At 46.4% G+C, this 16746-nt stretch overlaps 1 protein-coding gene across 2 annotated transcripts; it reads left to right on the plus strand.

Annotated features, from left to right (window-relative positions):
- Nucleotides 1-7536: 7536 nt before the first annotated feature.
- Nucleotides 7537-15207, plus strand: GATD1 (glutamine amidotransferase class 1 domain containing 1). 2 transcript variants are annotated; one of them, XM_058807316.1, is made up of 8 exons: nucleotides 7537-7620; nucleotides 9284-9360; nucleotides 9762-9867; nucleotides 10395-10502; nucleotides 11272-11366; nucleotides 12512-12605; nucleotides 13338-13449; nucleotides 13973-15207. In XM_058807316.1, exons 1-8 carry the CDS (start codon nucleotides 7563-7565, stop codon nucleotides 13980-13982), a joined length of 660 nt encoding a protein of 219 aa, XP_058663299.1. In that variant the 5' UTR covers nucleotides 7537-7562; the 3' UTR covers nucleotides 13983-15207. The 2 variants fall into 2 exon arrangements, with proteins under 2 accessions (XP_058663299.1, XP_058663300.1); XM_058807317.1 differs by having other exon boundaries at nucleotides 13976-15207.
- The last annotated feature ends 1539 nt before the right edge of the window (nucleotides 15208-16746 follow it).

Consider the following 16746-nt stretch of genomic DNA (forward strand, 5'->3'; position numbering starts at 1 on the left):
ATCAGGCACTGTGTCCTGGTGCAGATGGAAGTTGATGCCTCCACCTTTGCCAGCACAGAGGCAGAAGCAGGCGTGTTGGGCTCACAGGAGTTTTGGGAAGCAGGGCTACAGCTCCACGTGAGATCCTGGTAGCCTAAAACACTCTTGGCATGAGCTGTGGATGTGTTCCCAGCAGCAGTGTGTCACTTACAGCCTGGGGAAGGGTTAGAAGCAGGAGGGTCCTCCTCTCCCCTCAGCAGCACAACTTGGCAGGGAAATTTTCACAGGGAGTTTTGCTAACGTTGCTCAGAAGGAAATCACCCCCTCCTGCTCTGGTTCATGTTTTGCTGTCTAAGGTAGTGATTTTCAGACAGTGACTTCTGTTTTCAAGAGATGTTTCCACCTTTCCTGCCCCCTCCCTCCCTCTCAGCTCTGGCCTAGGATTGTTTTCAGCAGTGTGTGACATTAGGCACAGCATCTATCTGTTCTGCCCTGACCAGCATAGATAGATCAGAGGAGGAAAGGGAAGCACCTGCTCCACTCGAGTCTCCAGTTTTCCATTCTAAAATGTTTTTATTTCCTTGTCTTCACCTTTGGCAACAGAAGAAGGGAAAAACAGTTCTCAGCCAATGGCCTTAACCTTTTCTCCCTTTCCAAACCCTGCCTGCCCTTAGAGCACTCGGATGCAAGGCCACCAATTTCATCCAGAAACGCCCCAGAGGTGGTGATGGGGCCACAGCTCCTCATCAGGCACGGCGCTCATTCGAGCCCTCCCTGCTCGGCCAGCCTGTATGTTCTGTTTGTCAGGGGTTTCTGAATGAGGTCTGTCCTGTTCCCAAGGGATTTCCCACTTCCTGTGATCAGTCTGCTGTCGAGGTTCAGCACCTGGAACCTGCCTCTTTGGCAGTGTGGTTTGGAAAACACCTCTCTGTGTCTGTGTGTGCCTTGAAGCACATCCTCTGTGTGTGTGTGTGTGTGTGTGTACAAACCTTTGTGTTGCATTGCTGCAGTCTGGGAGGGGGAGAGAATCCAAGCTGGAGATGCCCCTTCCTTCGTTCCCTGCAGTCACACCAAGTGTCCATGATGTGTTTTCTGTGCCATTCCCACCATGCCATGCAGCTCCTGAATTCCTTTCCAGTCCTGGTTTCTCCTCAGTGCAAGGGATGTCTGGCTGGTGAAGTGCTGAGTGTGTGGTGTGCTCGGAGCCCCGAGCCCCTGCTCCCCCCCTGGGCAGTCCTGTGGGCTCTTTGCTTTAAATTGAGGCACTTTTAGACCCTCCTGGACTGTGCTGTAGCGCTTTTCCAAGCGTGACTCCAGTGTTGAGCCGGGCAGATCCAGCGTAGATGCCTCAGCGCACCACAGCCCTGCCTTGCAAACAGCTCCTGTCCTGCCTTCCTGTGCCAGGCTGTGCAGTGCTTTTGTTCTGAGCCAAAAATGTCCAGCGAGCACCAGGGAGGGAGCACATGCCCCTCTCTCAGCCCCAAAGCTGTGGAAGCAGAAGGCTTTAATGACTGACCTCGCTGCTGTGCTAAATAAATAGTTGTCTTTTCTCTCGTACTGAGCACACGCCGTTATTTGCTTGATGTCCTTCTTTGTGTGGTTTTTGTGGTATGAAGTCCTTCCAGTGACATCTCCATGGGGAGAGTGAATTAACACTTAAAACTAATCAAGAGTCTGTGCTTGGGATTTAAAGAGATCTAGATTGCTAGTTTACTCTTTTGATCAAGTCGATAAATTAAATATTGGCAAAACTGGTTTCAGCTTATCACCAAAACTCTCGATTGAATCACTGCACCCAATCTCAATCTCTTTTTAGGGAACAATAGATTTTAGTTGAATATAAAGATGTCATTTTGCTGTCTTGGACAACTCAGTAGAAGGTTTTTTGCTGCTTCTATTTTAAGAGAGATGAAATGGATTATGCTTCTGCTTCCTCTTCCTACTGATTTAATACCCTGTAGATAAGTCCTGTTATTTCTAGCAGTGCTGCAGCAGGATGAAAACAAATCTGGCAGCCAGGGGATTGTGCAGCAGCATTTTGGGGAGGGGAAGAATGCATTCCTGCTTGCCTGGGGCTCCCTTAAAGCACTCAACAGTCACTTGCCCTGAAGCATTTCTTAGGGGCCTGGGTGATAAACTAAACATCCATTTGTGTCTCTGATGGGCTAGAGTTTGATGGTTGAGCCATAGAATACTGAAAACAAGGGGAATTTTTCCACTGGCTTCACCATGCTCTGGCCTTTGAGTTCTTGTTGGCACCAGGGATATGATCACAGGTCATCATAAAATCATCTCAATTGCACATTTCCTTTTCAATTGACATAAATGTTCCTTAGAGTGAGCGTAAGGGAAGTCTCTTCTCCTTATAAGCAGCTCTGCTTATACTGGCATCAGGATTTGTGTATGAACAACAGCAGTGCAACCAAAAAGCCCCTGGAGCTGGTGAGAGATGATTTATGCCTTAAAATATTCCTTACTTTTTCTGGAAGTGCTACTGGGGTTTAGAATTCAGCGGCCTTCGAACTATTCTTGGAATAGGTTGAAAATAACAGTGCTGAAGATTGAAGAGGAAAATGATTATTTGAGAAGTAAACCAAAAAAGGAAGGCAATGAAAAAAATATGTTTGAAAGGTGAAATTCTTGGAATTTCAATCAGCTCCATGGAAAGCTTCAAGTCGGTGAAGATTCTGAGAGGGTGCCAGGAACAGAACAGAGAAGTGGAGAGAAAAAGCACTGTTTAATTATCTTAATAGTTTTGGTAAGGACATGCTAACTTGTATATCCTCTTCCCCCTTTTTCTTTCCTCAGAAAAAGGCAAAAATGATGAGCTCTGGTGCCATGCAAATTAACCTCTGCTAATTGCCTTTTCCAGATGAATTCCTGCTGGCTCTGAGCAATGTTAAAGGGTTAGAAAAATACCTGAACTTTTCTATAACCAACTTTGCATGATTCAGGGGAATTTCCAGGACATCAGGAGGGGCTGTGTTCTCTTTTCACATTATAACAAGGACTGCAAATGCAAATGCTTGCACTTCCATCCTCCTGGTCCATCCTCCATGCTGGAGCAGGAATGATTCCCTGATTCCCTTCCCAGGCCTTGCTGTGGTGTCATTCCCTTCACCACGAGGCTGGGAGAGGAAGCAGCATCACATCATGTTTATGAGCTGGCTGCAGTTCTGCTGCACAGCTTGGGCACTTCCCACCACAAAGAGGAATTGGCTTTGATCTGGAGCATAGCACTTCTGTATTCCAGTAAATTCTCCTTGCAGGACATTGGAATTGGGAATATTTCCTGCTATTTACACTGGAGGTATTTGGTCCTTTACTCTTTTGGGGAGAAATCTGCTGATGCTGAGGATTTGTTGGCACATTTGGGGTCTTATGAGTGACACTTGGCTGCCAGCCCCAAAAAGCCTTGGAGCCTGTGCCCCCATCCAGCAACCCTCAAAGGGGGGTTAATCAACTGAATAAAGTGGGTTTATGATGACTTCTTCCTCTTCTTTTTGAGACCATCAATAACCTGATTTGCTTTTAAATTCCCTAATTCCTGGGATGTCTGTTGACACCAGATCTTCAGCTGCTACAAATTATGGGGTTCCATTGGTTTCTGATCCAATTCATTGCTTGTTCTTTCCTCCTTTGACCACTGCACTGTATTCACTTTTCTTTCCCTACTTTCTTCCTGGGCAGCTCTGCAGATGTGGCCTCTCCATAGCCCAAGGCTGGGGCAGATTTTGGGTTGTCTAAGGCAGGTTTTAGGTGGTCCCCCAAAAATACAGGCGGTGCTGGGCCCCCAGACTGTGTCACAGCAGGGAGTGTGTGAAGCTTTGATTTGCCCTCACCTTTGAGGGTGTAAGTCTGCCACAGGAATTGTGATGGATGACAAATCCCCAGGAATTCCTGTCCTTCCCTGTCAGGTGTGAGATGTTCTGGCTGCTTGACAGGGGATGACATGTGTGAGCACACACTGCCCTTGGCTGCAGCCAGAGCTCCCTCAGCCCTCTGGAGCACCAAAAACAGAGGGAAAAGAGAAGTTTTGAGGTTGAGGACATGTATTTCTGCTGGCCTGGAAGGATCAGCTGTTGTGCCAGGGGTGAGGATGCAGGAAGTGCAAGGATTGTCTCATCTCAGTGAGCTGATCAGGTGTCACTGGGTGATAGGGAACTGTGGGACATCTGGGCCTCTAAAATTCACATTTCATTCAATTGACCATAATAGGCCTCAAATTCCTGTGAGAGATCAGAGCCTTTGGCTTTCCAAATTCATGAGTTTGGATCTACCTTGTGCTACAGCTCTGCTCCCTCCTCTGGACAGTGTGTGCTCGGATATGCAGAACTCTGCGACTTGTGCCCTCTGCTCTTTGATACTCTTCAAACTAAATAGATTTCTCTGCTGAAAAGCATAACTTGGGTTGAACAGGCTTTGGACTGGCTGTTCCCTTTTCTCTTCTGGTTGTTCCCAAACAGTTGTTTGCAGTTTTCAAACAGTTCCATCACTTTTCCATTTCTCAGCCTCAGTGCAGCATCTCAAGCCTGAATGTATAGGTTCTTTCTGTCTGTGTGATGATGCTGCAGCACCAAAGCTCCCACCAGGACAAAAGGAATCTTCATTCACCTTTCCAACAGTCACATCCTGCATCATATCCCTGGTTCTGCATCATATCCCTGCTTCAAGCAGCCAAGCTTCTGGGGCAAGCTGATGAGAACAAGGGTGCCACAGAATTTTGTTTGGTTAAAAACCAACCAACATGGGAATAATTTGGCTTTACTGAGTTTTGAGCAGCCCTTCATAACCCTGGTGCCTTTTCCCAGGACTGTTTCAACTGAAGCCTTTAAAAGTTGCAGTTTCACCTCCCCAGGAAACCAACTCTCTTCCAGTGCAGGTTGGCTATCAGTTTGTGGAGGAACTCAAATTTTAGGAAGGGAAATTGAAGGTCAGATTACAGGGGATTTTTATTTTGGTTTTGGTTTGTTTGGATTCTGTTACTTCTCCAGGGACTGATCCAAAGCCCTCAGAAGTCAGACTGAAATGCCTGCTGTTCCTTTGGAAGCCTCAGGCACCTTTCCAATGGCCTTGGTGGGTTTTGAGTCAGCTCCTGAGTGTATTTTCCAAACAATAGGAATTTTCCAAGTGACACCTTGATTTCTTCCCTGTACAACCAGACCTGCTTGTCACTTACACATCTTTACCTGTGTTCAACATACAGGTTTGGGTTTTTTTTTTTGCTCTCAGAAACGATATGCTGCTAGACACATTTCCTGGAGGGAAATGGACACCTACCTACACACAAAGCTATCCAGCTAATTTATACCTTGTTGAATTTATAATCTTGTCTATGCTTCTATGGACACTTTGTATGGGCTGCAGCTCAAATCCTAAAATAGTCAAGAATTTTTTCCTTTCCCATATAGTATTCTATTTACTTTGACTTTGAAAACAAAAAAAGCGTATAAATGCAATAATGCAGGTAGACTAGAAATACTAGATTGAAAATTTAAAGTAGTTTAGCTTGTCCCATTGTGACTGACAGTGTTGTACGACACCCAACGCTGTACCCTGACATTTTCCAGGCTTTCTCCGTAGCTGAATCTAGTATTAGCTTTGGAAACCCATTGTGTGAGTGGTGGGTGGATGGGTCGGAATCGTGTGCTCTCTACACACTGTATGTTACTCACATCACAAGCTGTATGGCCACTCCATATGCTGTGAAACTGTAAATGATTCCCAAATACACCTGTAACTCTTACCAGGATTGTGAGAAATAAACTATATATAGATATATATACACACACATAGAGAGATTGTATAATTCCTCCCGTGAGCATCTTCGTGTACCTGGGGGTGTGAGTGGAGCCTGCTGTGCCCCCTATGGAGGTTGTCTGGAGAAAGCTGTGGCTGCCCCATCCCTGGACACGTCCAAGGTGAGGGTTCACAGGGCTTGGAGCAACCTGGGATAGTGGAAAGTGTCCCTGCCCATGGGAGAGGTGGAATGAGGTGAGCTTTAAGTCCCCTTCCAACCCAAACCATTCTGTGATTCCTGGATTCTATCTCTGTGTTTCCTGAAGGCCCAATGTTTTCTAGGTGATGCCACTGAGAACTGTGAGAAAAGGCAGTTCCTGCCCCAAATAAACTCCAGCCTGCTCAGGGAAATAATCATCAGCAGGATGATTATTGTTTTTCCCAGATAGGAACTAAATTGAATTGTAGATTTACCCAAACATTTCCGATCCAAGAGATTCCCTATCCCACAGCCTGGTCTCCAGCTTTCACCCCCAGTTCTTTGCTGTGACCCTTTCCTGCCAAATTTCTCCCGTTGATTTTCTGGTTTTGTTTCTGAGATGGCCTAGGAACACCTCCCAGACAAAGCATCCCCTGAGCACTGGGTGGTGTCTCTGGGGTCCCTGTGCACGGATTCCCTGCAGGCTCTGGATGGGAGGAGGGTTTTGGCAGCACGTGTCACTGCACAGGGCTGGTGTTGTATTACACCAGCTCCAATCAGGGTCCCGATGGAACTCTGCAGGATTCTGGAAATTAATTTCTTAAGAACTGGGCAGAAAAATCCTGTAAATTCCACAGGGTCAGGAAAAAGGGCATCCTTCAGCTGCAAAAGTGTAATCATCTGAGGATTTTGCTGCAGAAACACAGCTGGGGACTCGAGTTTTAGTTTGACAGGAGCAGGAGATCAAATAAATTCCTATTTTCTGAGTGGGAATGCTGGAGCTGATGAGAGGCTGGGATGGATGGGGGCCTGATCCTCCCATGGCCCCAGTCAGGGTGTGGGGAATTCCACGTGCCTGGAGTAGTGAAGGGAGGATGGGAAGAGCTGATGGAACAGGGGTTGGACAGCACTGTCCTTTGTTTAAAAAGCACTGGAGTCACAAGCAGAGAATAAGGACCATAAATGTGATGCTCTGTGATATAAAGGCTTAGGCTGCTGGAGTGGCACTAAATCCTGAAGTACTCCCCAGGGAAACTGAATAGTGAATGAGATGCTTTTTTTCCCCTTAAAAAATAATTTTCTGGTATCTAAGCTGGAGCAGTGAGGAACATCCAGGTTAACCAGCCTATGGATTCGGAACACAGCTCTGGAGAGAAAAGGAGACAGAGACGATTGAAGAGACCAACAAGGTGGCATAAGCTACATTTCCTTTAGGAAACCAGGCTAGAAATTAAACCCTTTCCAATAAACAAATAAAGCAAATAGCAGGATTGTGCTGTCTTTATTTTACACCTTTCGTTTTATGCTGCATTGTGTCTGCAACACGCCAGCAGCCAGCAAGGGCTAAACCTATTAAGTTCACACAGGGATGAGAGATGCAAATGCAGAAACGGAACACTGAGGTTTACGGAGATGGGGAAATAAGGAAAGAATGTCAGTTGCCGACGGGACGTGGCACCACGGGATTCTCGGGACACCCGAGCGCTTCCAAAGCTCCCGGTGGCGGCAGCGCCCCCTCAGCGCTTCCCGCGCTTTTCCGCCTCCCTCGGGATTCCGCGCGCTTTCCCCGCCCCTCCGCGCGCCCCGCACCGCGCACGCGCGGCCGCACGAGGCTCCGCCGCTGCCCTCAGGCCCCGGCCCCGCCATGTCGGAGCGGCTGGCCAAGCCCTCCTGCCTCATCGTCGCCAGCGCCGCCACCGCGGGTGAGACGCTCTCGGGGGGGCCCCGCCGGTTCGCGGGGAGCCGCCGCTCCGGCCTCTGCGGGTGTCCCGCGCTCCCCGTCCCTTCCCAGCACCGCGGCGGGCGGGGCGGAGCGGGGCGGGGCTGGGCTGGGCTGGGCTGTCCCCGGTGCGGCTGTCGCGGCGTGTCCCGCGTGTGCCCGTCCCACGGCCCTTGCCGTGTGGGTGACACTGCAGCTGGGCTGTGCAGCCGTGTGGGTGTCACTGCAGCCGGGCTCCCTTGCCCGTGTGGGTGACACTGCAGCCGGGCTCCCTTGCCCGTGTGGGTGACACTGCAGCCGGGCTCCCTCGCCGTGTGGGTGTCACTGCAGCTGGGCTGTGCAGCCGTGTGGGTGTCACTGCAGCCAGGCTCCCTCGCTGTGTGGGTGACACTGCAGCCGGGCTCCCTTGCCGTGTGTTATCCCCCGTGTGGGTGTCACTGCAGCCAGGCTCCCTCGCTGTGTGGGTGACACTGCAGCCGGGCTCCCTTGCCGTGTGTGTCCCCCGTGTGGGTGTCACTGCAGCCAGGCTCCCTCGCTGTGTGGGTGACACTGCAGCCGGGCTCCCTTGCCGTGTGTGTCCCCCGTGTGGGTGACACCGCAGCCGGGCTGTGCAGCCGCACGTGTGCCCTCCCTGCCCAGCTGTGCCGCTTTTCCGTTCGCGCCCATCCTGCGCTGCAGGTGTGGCCGCCATGTGCAGCTGTGCTGCTCGGCTCCTCTGCGTGCGGCTTTAGTGGTTTTGAGGGGAAGGAGGCTCGGCTCAGATTGGGTGTTTGGGGAAAGAATCTTTTACCTGTGAGGGTGCTGAGGCCCTGGTGCGGATTGCCCAGGGAAGCTGTGGCTGCCCCATCGCTGGCAGTGTTCAAGGCCAGTTTGGACAGGGGTTAGAACAGCCTGGGACAGTGGGAGGTGTCCCTGCCCGTGGCAAGGGGTTGGTACGGGATGTGCTTTAGGGTCCCTCCCAACCCAAATCATTCCAGGATTCTGTTCCTCAGCTCATCTGTAATGAAGACTGTACATTTCTGATGTTTTAAAATCGTTAAATCCTAACAAAATAATCATCTGAATTTATTTAGAGCTTTCAAGATGAGCAAACACCTAAGCTTGTGTACTTTGAAGGATGTGAAAAGTGCATATTATATGGCTCTATGCAGATATTTACTGTATGTATTTTGTTGTGTTGATTAGTAGTGCTGTATTAACATTTTAATAATATGAAACTGAATTTTTCCTGCCTAGCTAAAGACTGAAGGCACCTTAGGATTAGGAGGAAGAAGTAGACGATGACCAGACCAAATCCTTTGTTTGAATGGAATTTATGCATCATGTATCAAGTGTATGAATGTGCAACAGGCTATTGCTTTTAAGGGTTAATCCTCTGTTAACGTGTGTCCTTTTTTGGGCTCATGCTGCCCAGAAAAAGGTACCTGGATGTCCGTAACTCTGTTTCTATTGTCTCATATTATCCTAATTCAAATTGCCCAAATTATTATTACTCTAACTATATTACTTTTTTTATAGCCATTTTATTACTATTACACTTTTAAAATTTTAAAAACAAGTGATTGGCGTTTTTCACCCTGGATAAAGTGTGGCCTGCATTAAACTATCACTGTTGTTTCCCTAAGGTGTTGGAATCTGTTTTCCAGGTGTTTCAGCCCAGTCGTTCCTTCACTGCTTTACTCTGGCCAGCTCTGCCTTTAACCTGCAAGTGGCAACACCTGGGGTGAGTGAAAATGGACAAATGCTGGAATTTCAGCCTGAAGCCAATTGATATCTCAGTTGTAATGAAAAAAAATATAATTGATATAATATAAATATATTGAGAAGTGTTTTATTGGCTGTAGACATTAAGGGACTTGGTATTAAAAAATCAGACCTAATTCTGTTTTTTTAATACCAAAGTGACTGCAGCCTTTCTGTAGCGTGGGTTTGCACTTCTCTATCCAGTATCTTTTCCCACAAAGAGTGGAGGGAAAACTATTAGCAGTAATCCAGTGGGGAAAACGGAGAGTTTCAAGTTTTTAAGAGCTGAAAGCATCTCAGAATCCCCCATGGCCATCCTTCAGAAGTGTCCTGGATGCCTGTGCAGTGATGCTGACCAGGCTGTCACCGTGTTGTCCCCAGGGGAAGCCCATTGACTTTGTGGATGTGAACGAGGGCAACATGCGCTGGATCCAGGACTTCCGCATGAAATCCTACGCCAGCCCCGCCAAGCTGGAGTCCATCGATGGTGAGGCTGTCACCACAGGCCTGTCTGAGAAACAGGGCCTGCTCAGGGCCAGGATTTTAGGCAAGAATGACACAGAAAAGGCAGGAAAGTTGTTTTTCAAGAGCTGCAGTTGTTGATTTACCTTTTATTTAAGAGGAAGTCCAAGCAACTGCTTTGCAATTTTCTTATTTATTTTGGGATGGTCATTCTCTTTTAATGTATATGTAATGTATACAAATAATGTCTGTGTGTATACAAGCACACAATACATTGTTACTTGTTAAAAATAAGTATTTTGCTGGAGTAGGAGCCAGCAGACAGAACAGTTGTAAGTTATGCCTGGCTCATTAAAAATGTGTGTCCCTTGTCCTTTTTCTCTCTTCTGTGTAGCTTTATTAGTTTCTGTGTAGCTTTATTAGTTTCTTTAGGTAATTTTAGGTAAACTGATTTATGTGGGTTTGTCCTTTTTTTCCAAACGTGCAGTGGATTTATTATCAGGCTTTTGGGGTTTTTTACCTGTCCTACAATCCTGCTTCCCTCCCACCCAGGGGCTCGGTACCACGCCCTGCTGATCCCAAACTGCCCCGGGGCTGTGACTGACCTGGCCAACAGCGGCTACCTGGCCAAGATCCTGCAGCACTTCAGCACCGAGAGCAGTAGGTGAACATCCCTGGGGGTTGGGTGAATGAAACAGGGCTCCTGTGCTGCCTCTGCAGGGTGGCTGCCTTCCAGAGCCTTCAGAGTGTTTGCATGGCTGAAGAGCATTCCAAACTGGGAAGGAGAAAGGAGATGTCAAGGGGGAAAACGAATGGCTTAATGGGCCTTTAAAAAGGGAAAGGGAGACTTAAAGGAAAAAAAAAAAGTGTCTTAACGTGTGTTAAAAAGGATGAAGGGAGTCCTAAAAGGAAAAAAAAAAAAAAAAGTGTCCTAATGTGTCTTAAATAGGAAAAAGGAAGCCTTGAAAAGGAAAAAGTATCTTAAGGAGCAATGCCAGTAGCTTTTCAGGGCTTGTCTCAGAAGAAGGATTTGCTGCCTTACAGAAATGGCTCTGTCCAAATCAGCAGCATTTCAAGGCTCAGAGCCAAGTGTGGAATGTCCCAGGATCATCATTAAGGCTGCACTTAATCAAGACTTGGGGTGTGCTCCACATTTGAGCATTTGTGGAGCTGTCTCTGGAGTTGGAGTTGAAATCTGCAATTCTTGTTCTTCCTCTTACTGTAATGGTAATAAAATAATTGTAATACTGTAATAATGGTAGCAATTCTTATGATAGCAATAATTGCCACTGCAGGGTGCAGGAAAGCCCCTACAGCCTAAAGGAGCATTATCAGTGCAGTGTAACTTCACAGCAGCAGGGCAGCATGAGGCTCAGCTGTGTTTCAAGTATTTGGAGATGCTCACAAATGTGCTTTCATTCTTTTCTAGAGCCTATCTGTGCTGTGGGGCAGGGAGTGGCAGCTTTGTGTTGTGCCACCAATGAGGATAAATCCTGGGTTTTCCAGGGATACAGCCTGACAGGGGTAAGCCAAGCTTTTACCTTGTTTCTGCTGTTTGGGGGCTTTTTTTGCTGTGTGATTTCTGGTAGTTTTGAGCTTCCTGTAAATATAAATTATCAGTTTGGTGCCCTTGGCTTGTGCAAGATGTGCAGAGTTGTCGTTGACAAGGGGCCCAGCACTGGGTGCATGAAGGGTTTGTCCAACTTTTTAGTGGCATGTGGGGAATGCTTTCCCTCTGATTGTTCAGTAAACTTTAAACTGAAGCAAAAAAAAAAAAAAAGAGCTGGAAATTCCTGCTGCAGCTCTTTGCATTTGTTGTTGAGGACTTACAAAAAATTTTTGTTTGTTTAATGAATGCTAAGGATAAGTTATATTTCTCAAAGTACAGTTTCTTTTTGAAAGGTAGAGGAAGTCTTAGGAAAAAAGTTAAAAGTTTTAGGGAAAAAAGGCTGTTTGTACAAACTGGCTTGCAATTAAAGCAGCCAGTTACTGCTGATACTTTATTTTGTGTGTTCTGGCCTCACAGCCCATTTTGTAGTGTCAGAGTGATGCAAATGGCCCTAGTACAGCTTTCTAGTGTGGAAAATTTACATGGAAAGTTAAGAAATAAGGATTTTGTGACTTACAAAAGCTATTTGTGTTCTCATGTGCTTCTCTTTGAGTTAAGGATCATTTATGACTCTCTGTGGATTGTTACAGTCCATGATGAAATAATTTAAGTCATGTTGTGGCCTAGCTATGGTTGCTGTGGAAGCCATAAAATTAAGTTCCTTCCTTTTGTGTATTACAGTTCTAACTGCTCCTAAATTTTCTGTCTGTAAGCTGTTTCCCATTTTCATTCCAACATGGATTACTGGGTTTGGACTCTGCAGGTGGCACAGCATCTGTGTCCAAATATTTGTGTGCCATGGACAGACAGGTCTGTGCCTTCCTGAAGTTAATCACACCTGCAGAAATTGTTTGGTGCTGTTATTTCCTCTTTACTTAACTCACTTAAGAGTTTCCATTTTGCTCCCTACACAAAATCCATCAAAGCTGCTTGTGGTCATTTGGCTGGGTGAATAGTAGAGGGAACAGAAATATAAATTTCAGGGAAGTATGTGCTGGTTTTTCTTGGCTTTTTCTGTAAAAAAAGCCAGCCAAACTAATTTCCTTTTGATCTGTTTCAGCCCTCTGTGTATGAGCTGGTGAGGCAGCCCAATTTCGCCAGTTTGTCCATTATTGTGGAGGATTTTGTGAAGGATTCTGGAGCTACATTCAGTGGTGGGTCATGCCTGGTGTATGGGATCTTGGGCACTTTGTGTCTTCCTTGGGAAATGAGTGTTTGTGTGCTGGTTGTGTCCAGCTGAGCAGGACTCTGGCAGGATCTCTCAGCTGCAATTCCCATTCCCTCATTTACCAATATATAACTGCTCATTTGCAAGGCCAGCTTGGACAGGGCTTGGAGCAACACTGGATACTGGGAGGTGTCCCTGCCTGTGGCAGGGGGGTGAGACTGGATGAGCTTTAGGATCTCTTCCAGTCCAAACCAGTCTGGGAATCTGTGTGGAGTGAGCAAACTTAAAAATTCTGTTGGGGTGCTGAGCAGTTGCTGGTAGATCTGAGCACACTGGGGAGCTGTAATTGGCCAGAAAATGAGTATTTGATTTTTGTAGCATGGTGATCACAGCTCATGTCTGGCATAAGATGAGTTTGTGTTGTATTGTGAGTAATTGTAGTTTTCAAACACACACTTTGAGTTTTTCATTATCTCCTGATATGTGTACTTTACCCACCTGCTGTTAACTGAGTCAAGGACTCAGTCCTGTCCTTTCAGAAAAGGATTTCCTAGGGAATGTTTTTCAGGATGAGAGGCTTGAGACTGCCCCTCTCTGCTGGGGTGATAGATCAGCACCCAGCAAATCTGTCTGGCCACAATAGTTACGTGTTGTGTGGGTTTGTCAGGTGTGTGATCTTGGCACTGAGCAATCCCTGTGTTTTTCCTCCTGTATTCAGCCAGCAGCCCAGATGCTGTCCATGTGGTGCTGGACAGGCACCTGGTGACAGGACAGAATGAGCATTCCACCCTTCCTGCTGTCCAGAACCTCCTGATTCTTTGCAATGTCAGGTGAGGCAAGATGGGGATCAAGAACTGGGAACAGCCAGGGGTGAGCTTTTCTTTTTTGTTTCAGGAATATTGTCTCTCAGAAGGGGTTTTTCCCCCTGGTTTTCTGCTGAAGTGTGTGTCACTTCTGTTTGATCAAGCCAGCCAGGCAGTTGTGTCTTTTGGCAAGGAGCATTTGATTATTGAAAAGAAAAAGATGAAAATGTGTGGGGAAATGCACAGCTGTAGTGGAACTGGCAAAGTAAAATGCTGAACAGGCTTCACTAAACATTTCTGTTCAGGGAAACAGCTCTTGTTTCCTGAGCTTTGGCAGGCTGGCTTTGAGTCAGCTCTGATTTAGGATTCTGGGAATGAATGTATTTAATTTCTTTGGAAATGGCTTGGCTTGTTTGAGTGTCATCTTGTCAGATGGTGGAGCCCATATGAATAACCACAAACCTCTTATTTTGCTCAGGTGAGTGTGGGGTACCAGTCCTGTCCTGTGGGCACTAACAGGTCCTGTTGTGTCTGGGTGTGTTTCCTTCAGCAGGAAATGAAGGGGAAGGTCTGTTTGCAAAGAGGATGGATGAAGAGCCAGCAGGCTGAGGATTTCCATGGCTGTGACCTGGATGAAGACCCCTCTGAACCCCTGTCCTGGACTCTGAAGTGACTGTGGCAGTGCCAGGTTCTGTGTGGATGGAATGGATGGAGGTTGTCAGAAGCAGCTGGGACACTCCCTTATATTTTTGCTGCTCCATTTCCTCACCGCTTCTCTAGACCCTCAGTTTACAGATGTGGGGAGCCATCTCCTCAAAAGCCCCCAAAAGTTGGTGCTGTGAATACAAATTGCTGAAGCTGTGCTGGTGCGCAGCGTGCCCTTATTTTCTTCCTGTTCACATGGCTGGAATTGTGTTCAGAAAGTTTGCTCAGCTTTTTTTTTAACGTGGTCCTACAATTGTTTATTTGTTCTCCTTTGTGCTGCTTATGTTGTGGGTTTTGTTCTCTTGGAAATGCTCCTCTCTGGGAGCACACTGCTGCTGTCTCTTGCTGGAATTTTGTGGACTGGGGCACTGAAAATGCAGGTGGTTAATGTGGGTCCCATCTGAGGACCCAGCTGTGGGGTGGAGTCTGGGCTTCTCCTTCCTTCTGAGCTGCAGGTGTGGCTTGAAGCTGAGCATGGGAAGGAATAACCAGACTGAGATTTTTTTTTTAATTGTTGCAGGCTCAAACATACAAAATTATTGGAAAGTAGATAAATTAACTTTTAGATAATTGATTTTCCTTCCCTCTTGGAATTGTGGGCAGCATTTCTCCAGTGCCGTAAAGAAATGGGGCTGCAATTTTGTTTTCTTACCAGGATATTACAATATTTTGGTTCTAACAAATCATCAAGTCAGGAAATTTTCTCTTTTCTGTGTGAATCCATATTTTTTTAGCTCTGTCTCAAGAATTCAGTGTGATTTGAAAAGACAGACTGCTGTGGGCTTTGCTGGGTCTTCTGCTGTTGCATTCTGGAGCCCAGCTCACAGAACCTTGGCATTGATGGAAATGAAAACCAGAATTTGAAATGAAAATTGTGCTTTGATAGATATTAAATGATCAATCAGCTTTGATAATTTAAATCTTCATTCCTGCCAAGCCATCTTGGGGATTTGATGTTGACACCATCAGGAAATACTTTCAGTCTGGAAAGCCACATCTTGTTTGTGAGGTGGGAGACTATTGCCTTGGGGTCTTTGTTTCCATGAGATTTTGCCAAAATTGCTACATCTTTTCTCTGCTTACCTGTAAAAATAGAACATTGGTGTCTACTCTGTGTCCTGTTTTCATTCCTTAAATGAGGTTCTGTCCAGGCTCATTCATCTGCTGCTAGGTAGCAAACAGCATTCAGACCTCTAGATGCTTTGTTCAGTCATCTTTTGTACAATTTTTCCTTATTTTGTGGCATCCAGGACCTGCTGGAATTGCTGTGCTTGTGCCTCTGTCAGGTGGTTGGACAAAGCACACTGCCTGGGAAGTTGATGGTGATTTCTTTTTCCTCCCATTTGAGAACAGAAAAAAAGATGAGGTCCTGTGTGTATTTTCACTCTTTCCCATCACACCATGAAGTTGCTCTTGGGAAAACTGGGGGAGGAAGATGTGGTCAGGCTGGAGAGGTGATGTGTGCAGGGCCAGCAGCTGTGTGGGGTGGCTCTGCATGTGGTGGGCTGGATTGTGTCACCTCCTCAAGTCTTGCTGACAAACTGGAAGCCACCTGAGTCACAGAATCATGGAAATTAGGTTGGAAAAGAGTTTTAAGATCAAGCCAAGCATCAGTGCAGCGCCACCACCATGTTGACCACTCAAACTCAGGTATCACATCCATGTGTTTTCTGAGCCCTTCCAGGGATGGTGACTCCACCACTGCCCTGGGCAGCCTGTTCCAGTGCTTGATGTCCCTTTCCATGAAGAAATTTTCCCTAATATCCAGCCTAAACTTCCCCTGGCACACCTTGAGGCCATTAGTGGTGATAGCTCTTAAGTTCTTGTACAGGATGACCAATTTTAGCCAGGGGTTGGGAAAAATTGTTAAAAAAAAATGGTGAGAAAAGAAGATCAAATGAATGTATGAAGCACAAATTTGTTGAATGTCATTCAGGTATGTTCAGGAAAGTTTTATTCTGTTCATTTTCTGTGTTAATTTTGTACTACAAATGTAAAATTTGATAGTTTATTTGGTATTTTCTTTTCCTTTACCTAAAAGATATTTACATCAACTAAAATAATGAAGTGGCATTACACAAAGAGCAAGGATTTTTGGATAAGTCTTGCATTTTAAACTTCCTGTGGGAATAATTTAGGTACCTCAGTTTGTATCTCTTGTGCCTGGTCCAGCTGAGGAGCCCTGTGAACAATCCCATCCCAGGCATCCAAGGAGTGGGGTTTTGTCTCTCCTTTGTTTCCCAAAGAATTGAAAACCTTCAAATTTGGGAAATTTTCATCCTACACAAATCTTTATTGTTTCAGCATTGTGCTGTGCAGTGCTTGGTGCTTTGGTCCTAGGAATGTTTCCAGGCAGGCTTGTTTCCTTGGAAATCTGTTCCTGGTAACATCCAGCTGGTGGGTTCTGTTGTTTTATTTATTTGGGTGGGGGTTTGGTTTTATTTTCTAGAGTTTTACTGATTTATTTGTTTGGGACTCACAGTGTTACCTCTTTTCTAAGCTTAATAGCAGGGACCACATCCTCTGTTTTCCTGTGATGTTTTTACAGGCAGACATGGAGGTACCTGCTAGAATCACCAGAGTGCCCCTGCAGCACGTGGAGCAGGATGAATCCAAAGG

This window comes from Ammospiza caudacuta, chromosome 6, assembly GCF_027887145.1.
Source record: "Ammospiza caudacuta isolate bAmmCau1 chromosome 6, bAmmCau1.pri, whole genome shotgun sequence".
NCBI classification, from domain to species: Eukaryota; Metazoa; Chordata; class Aves; order Passeriformes; family Passerellidae; genus Ammospiza; species Ammospiza caudacuta.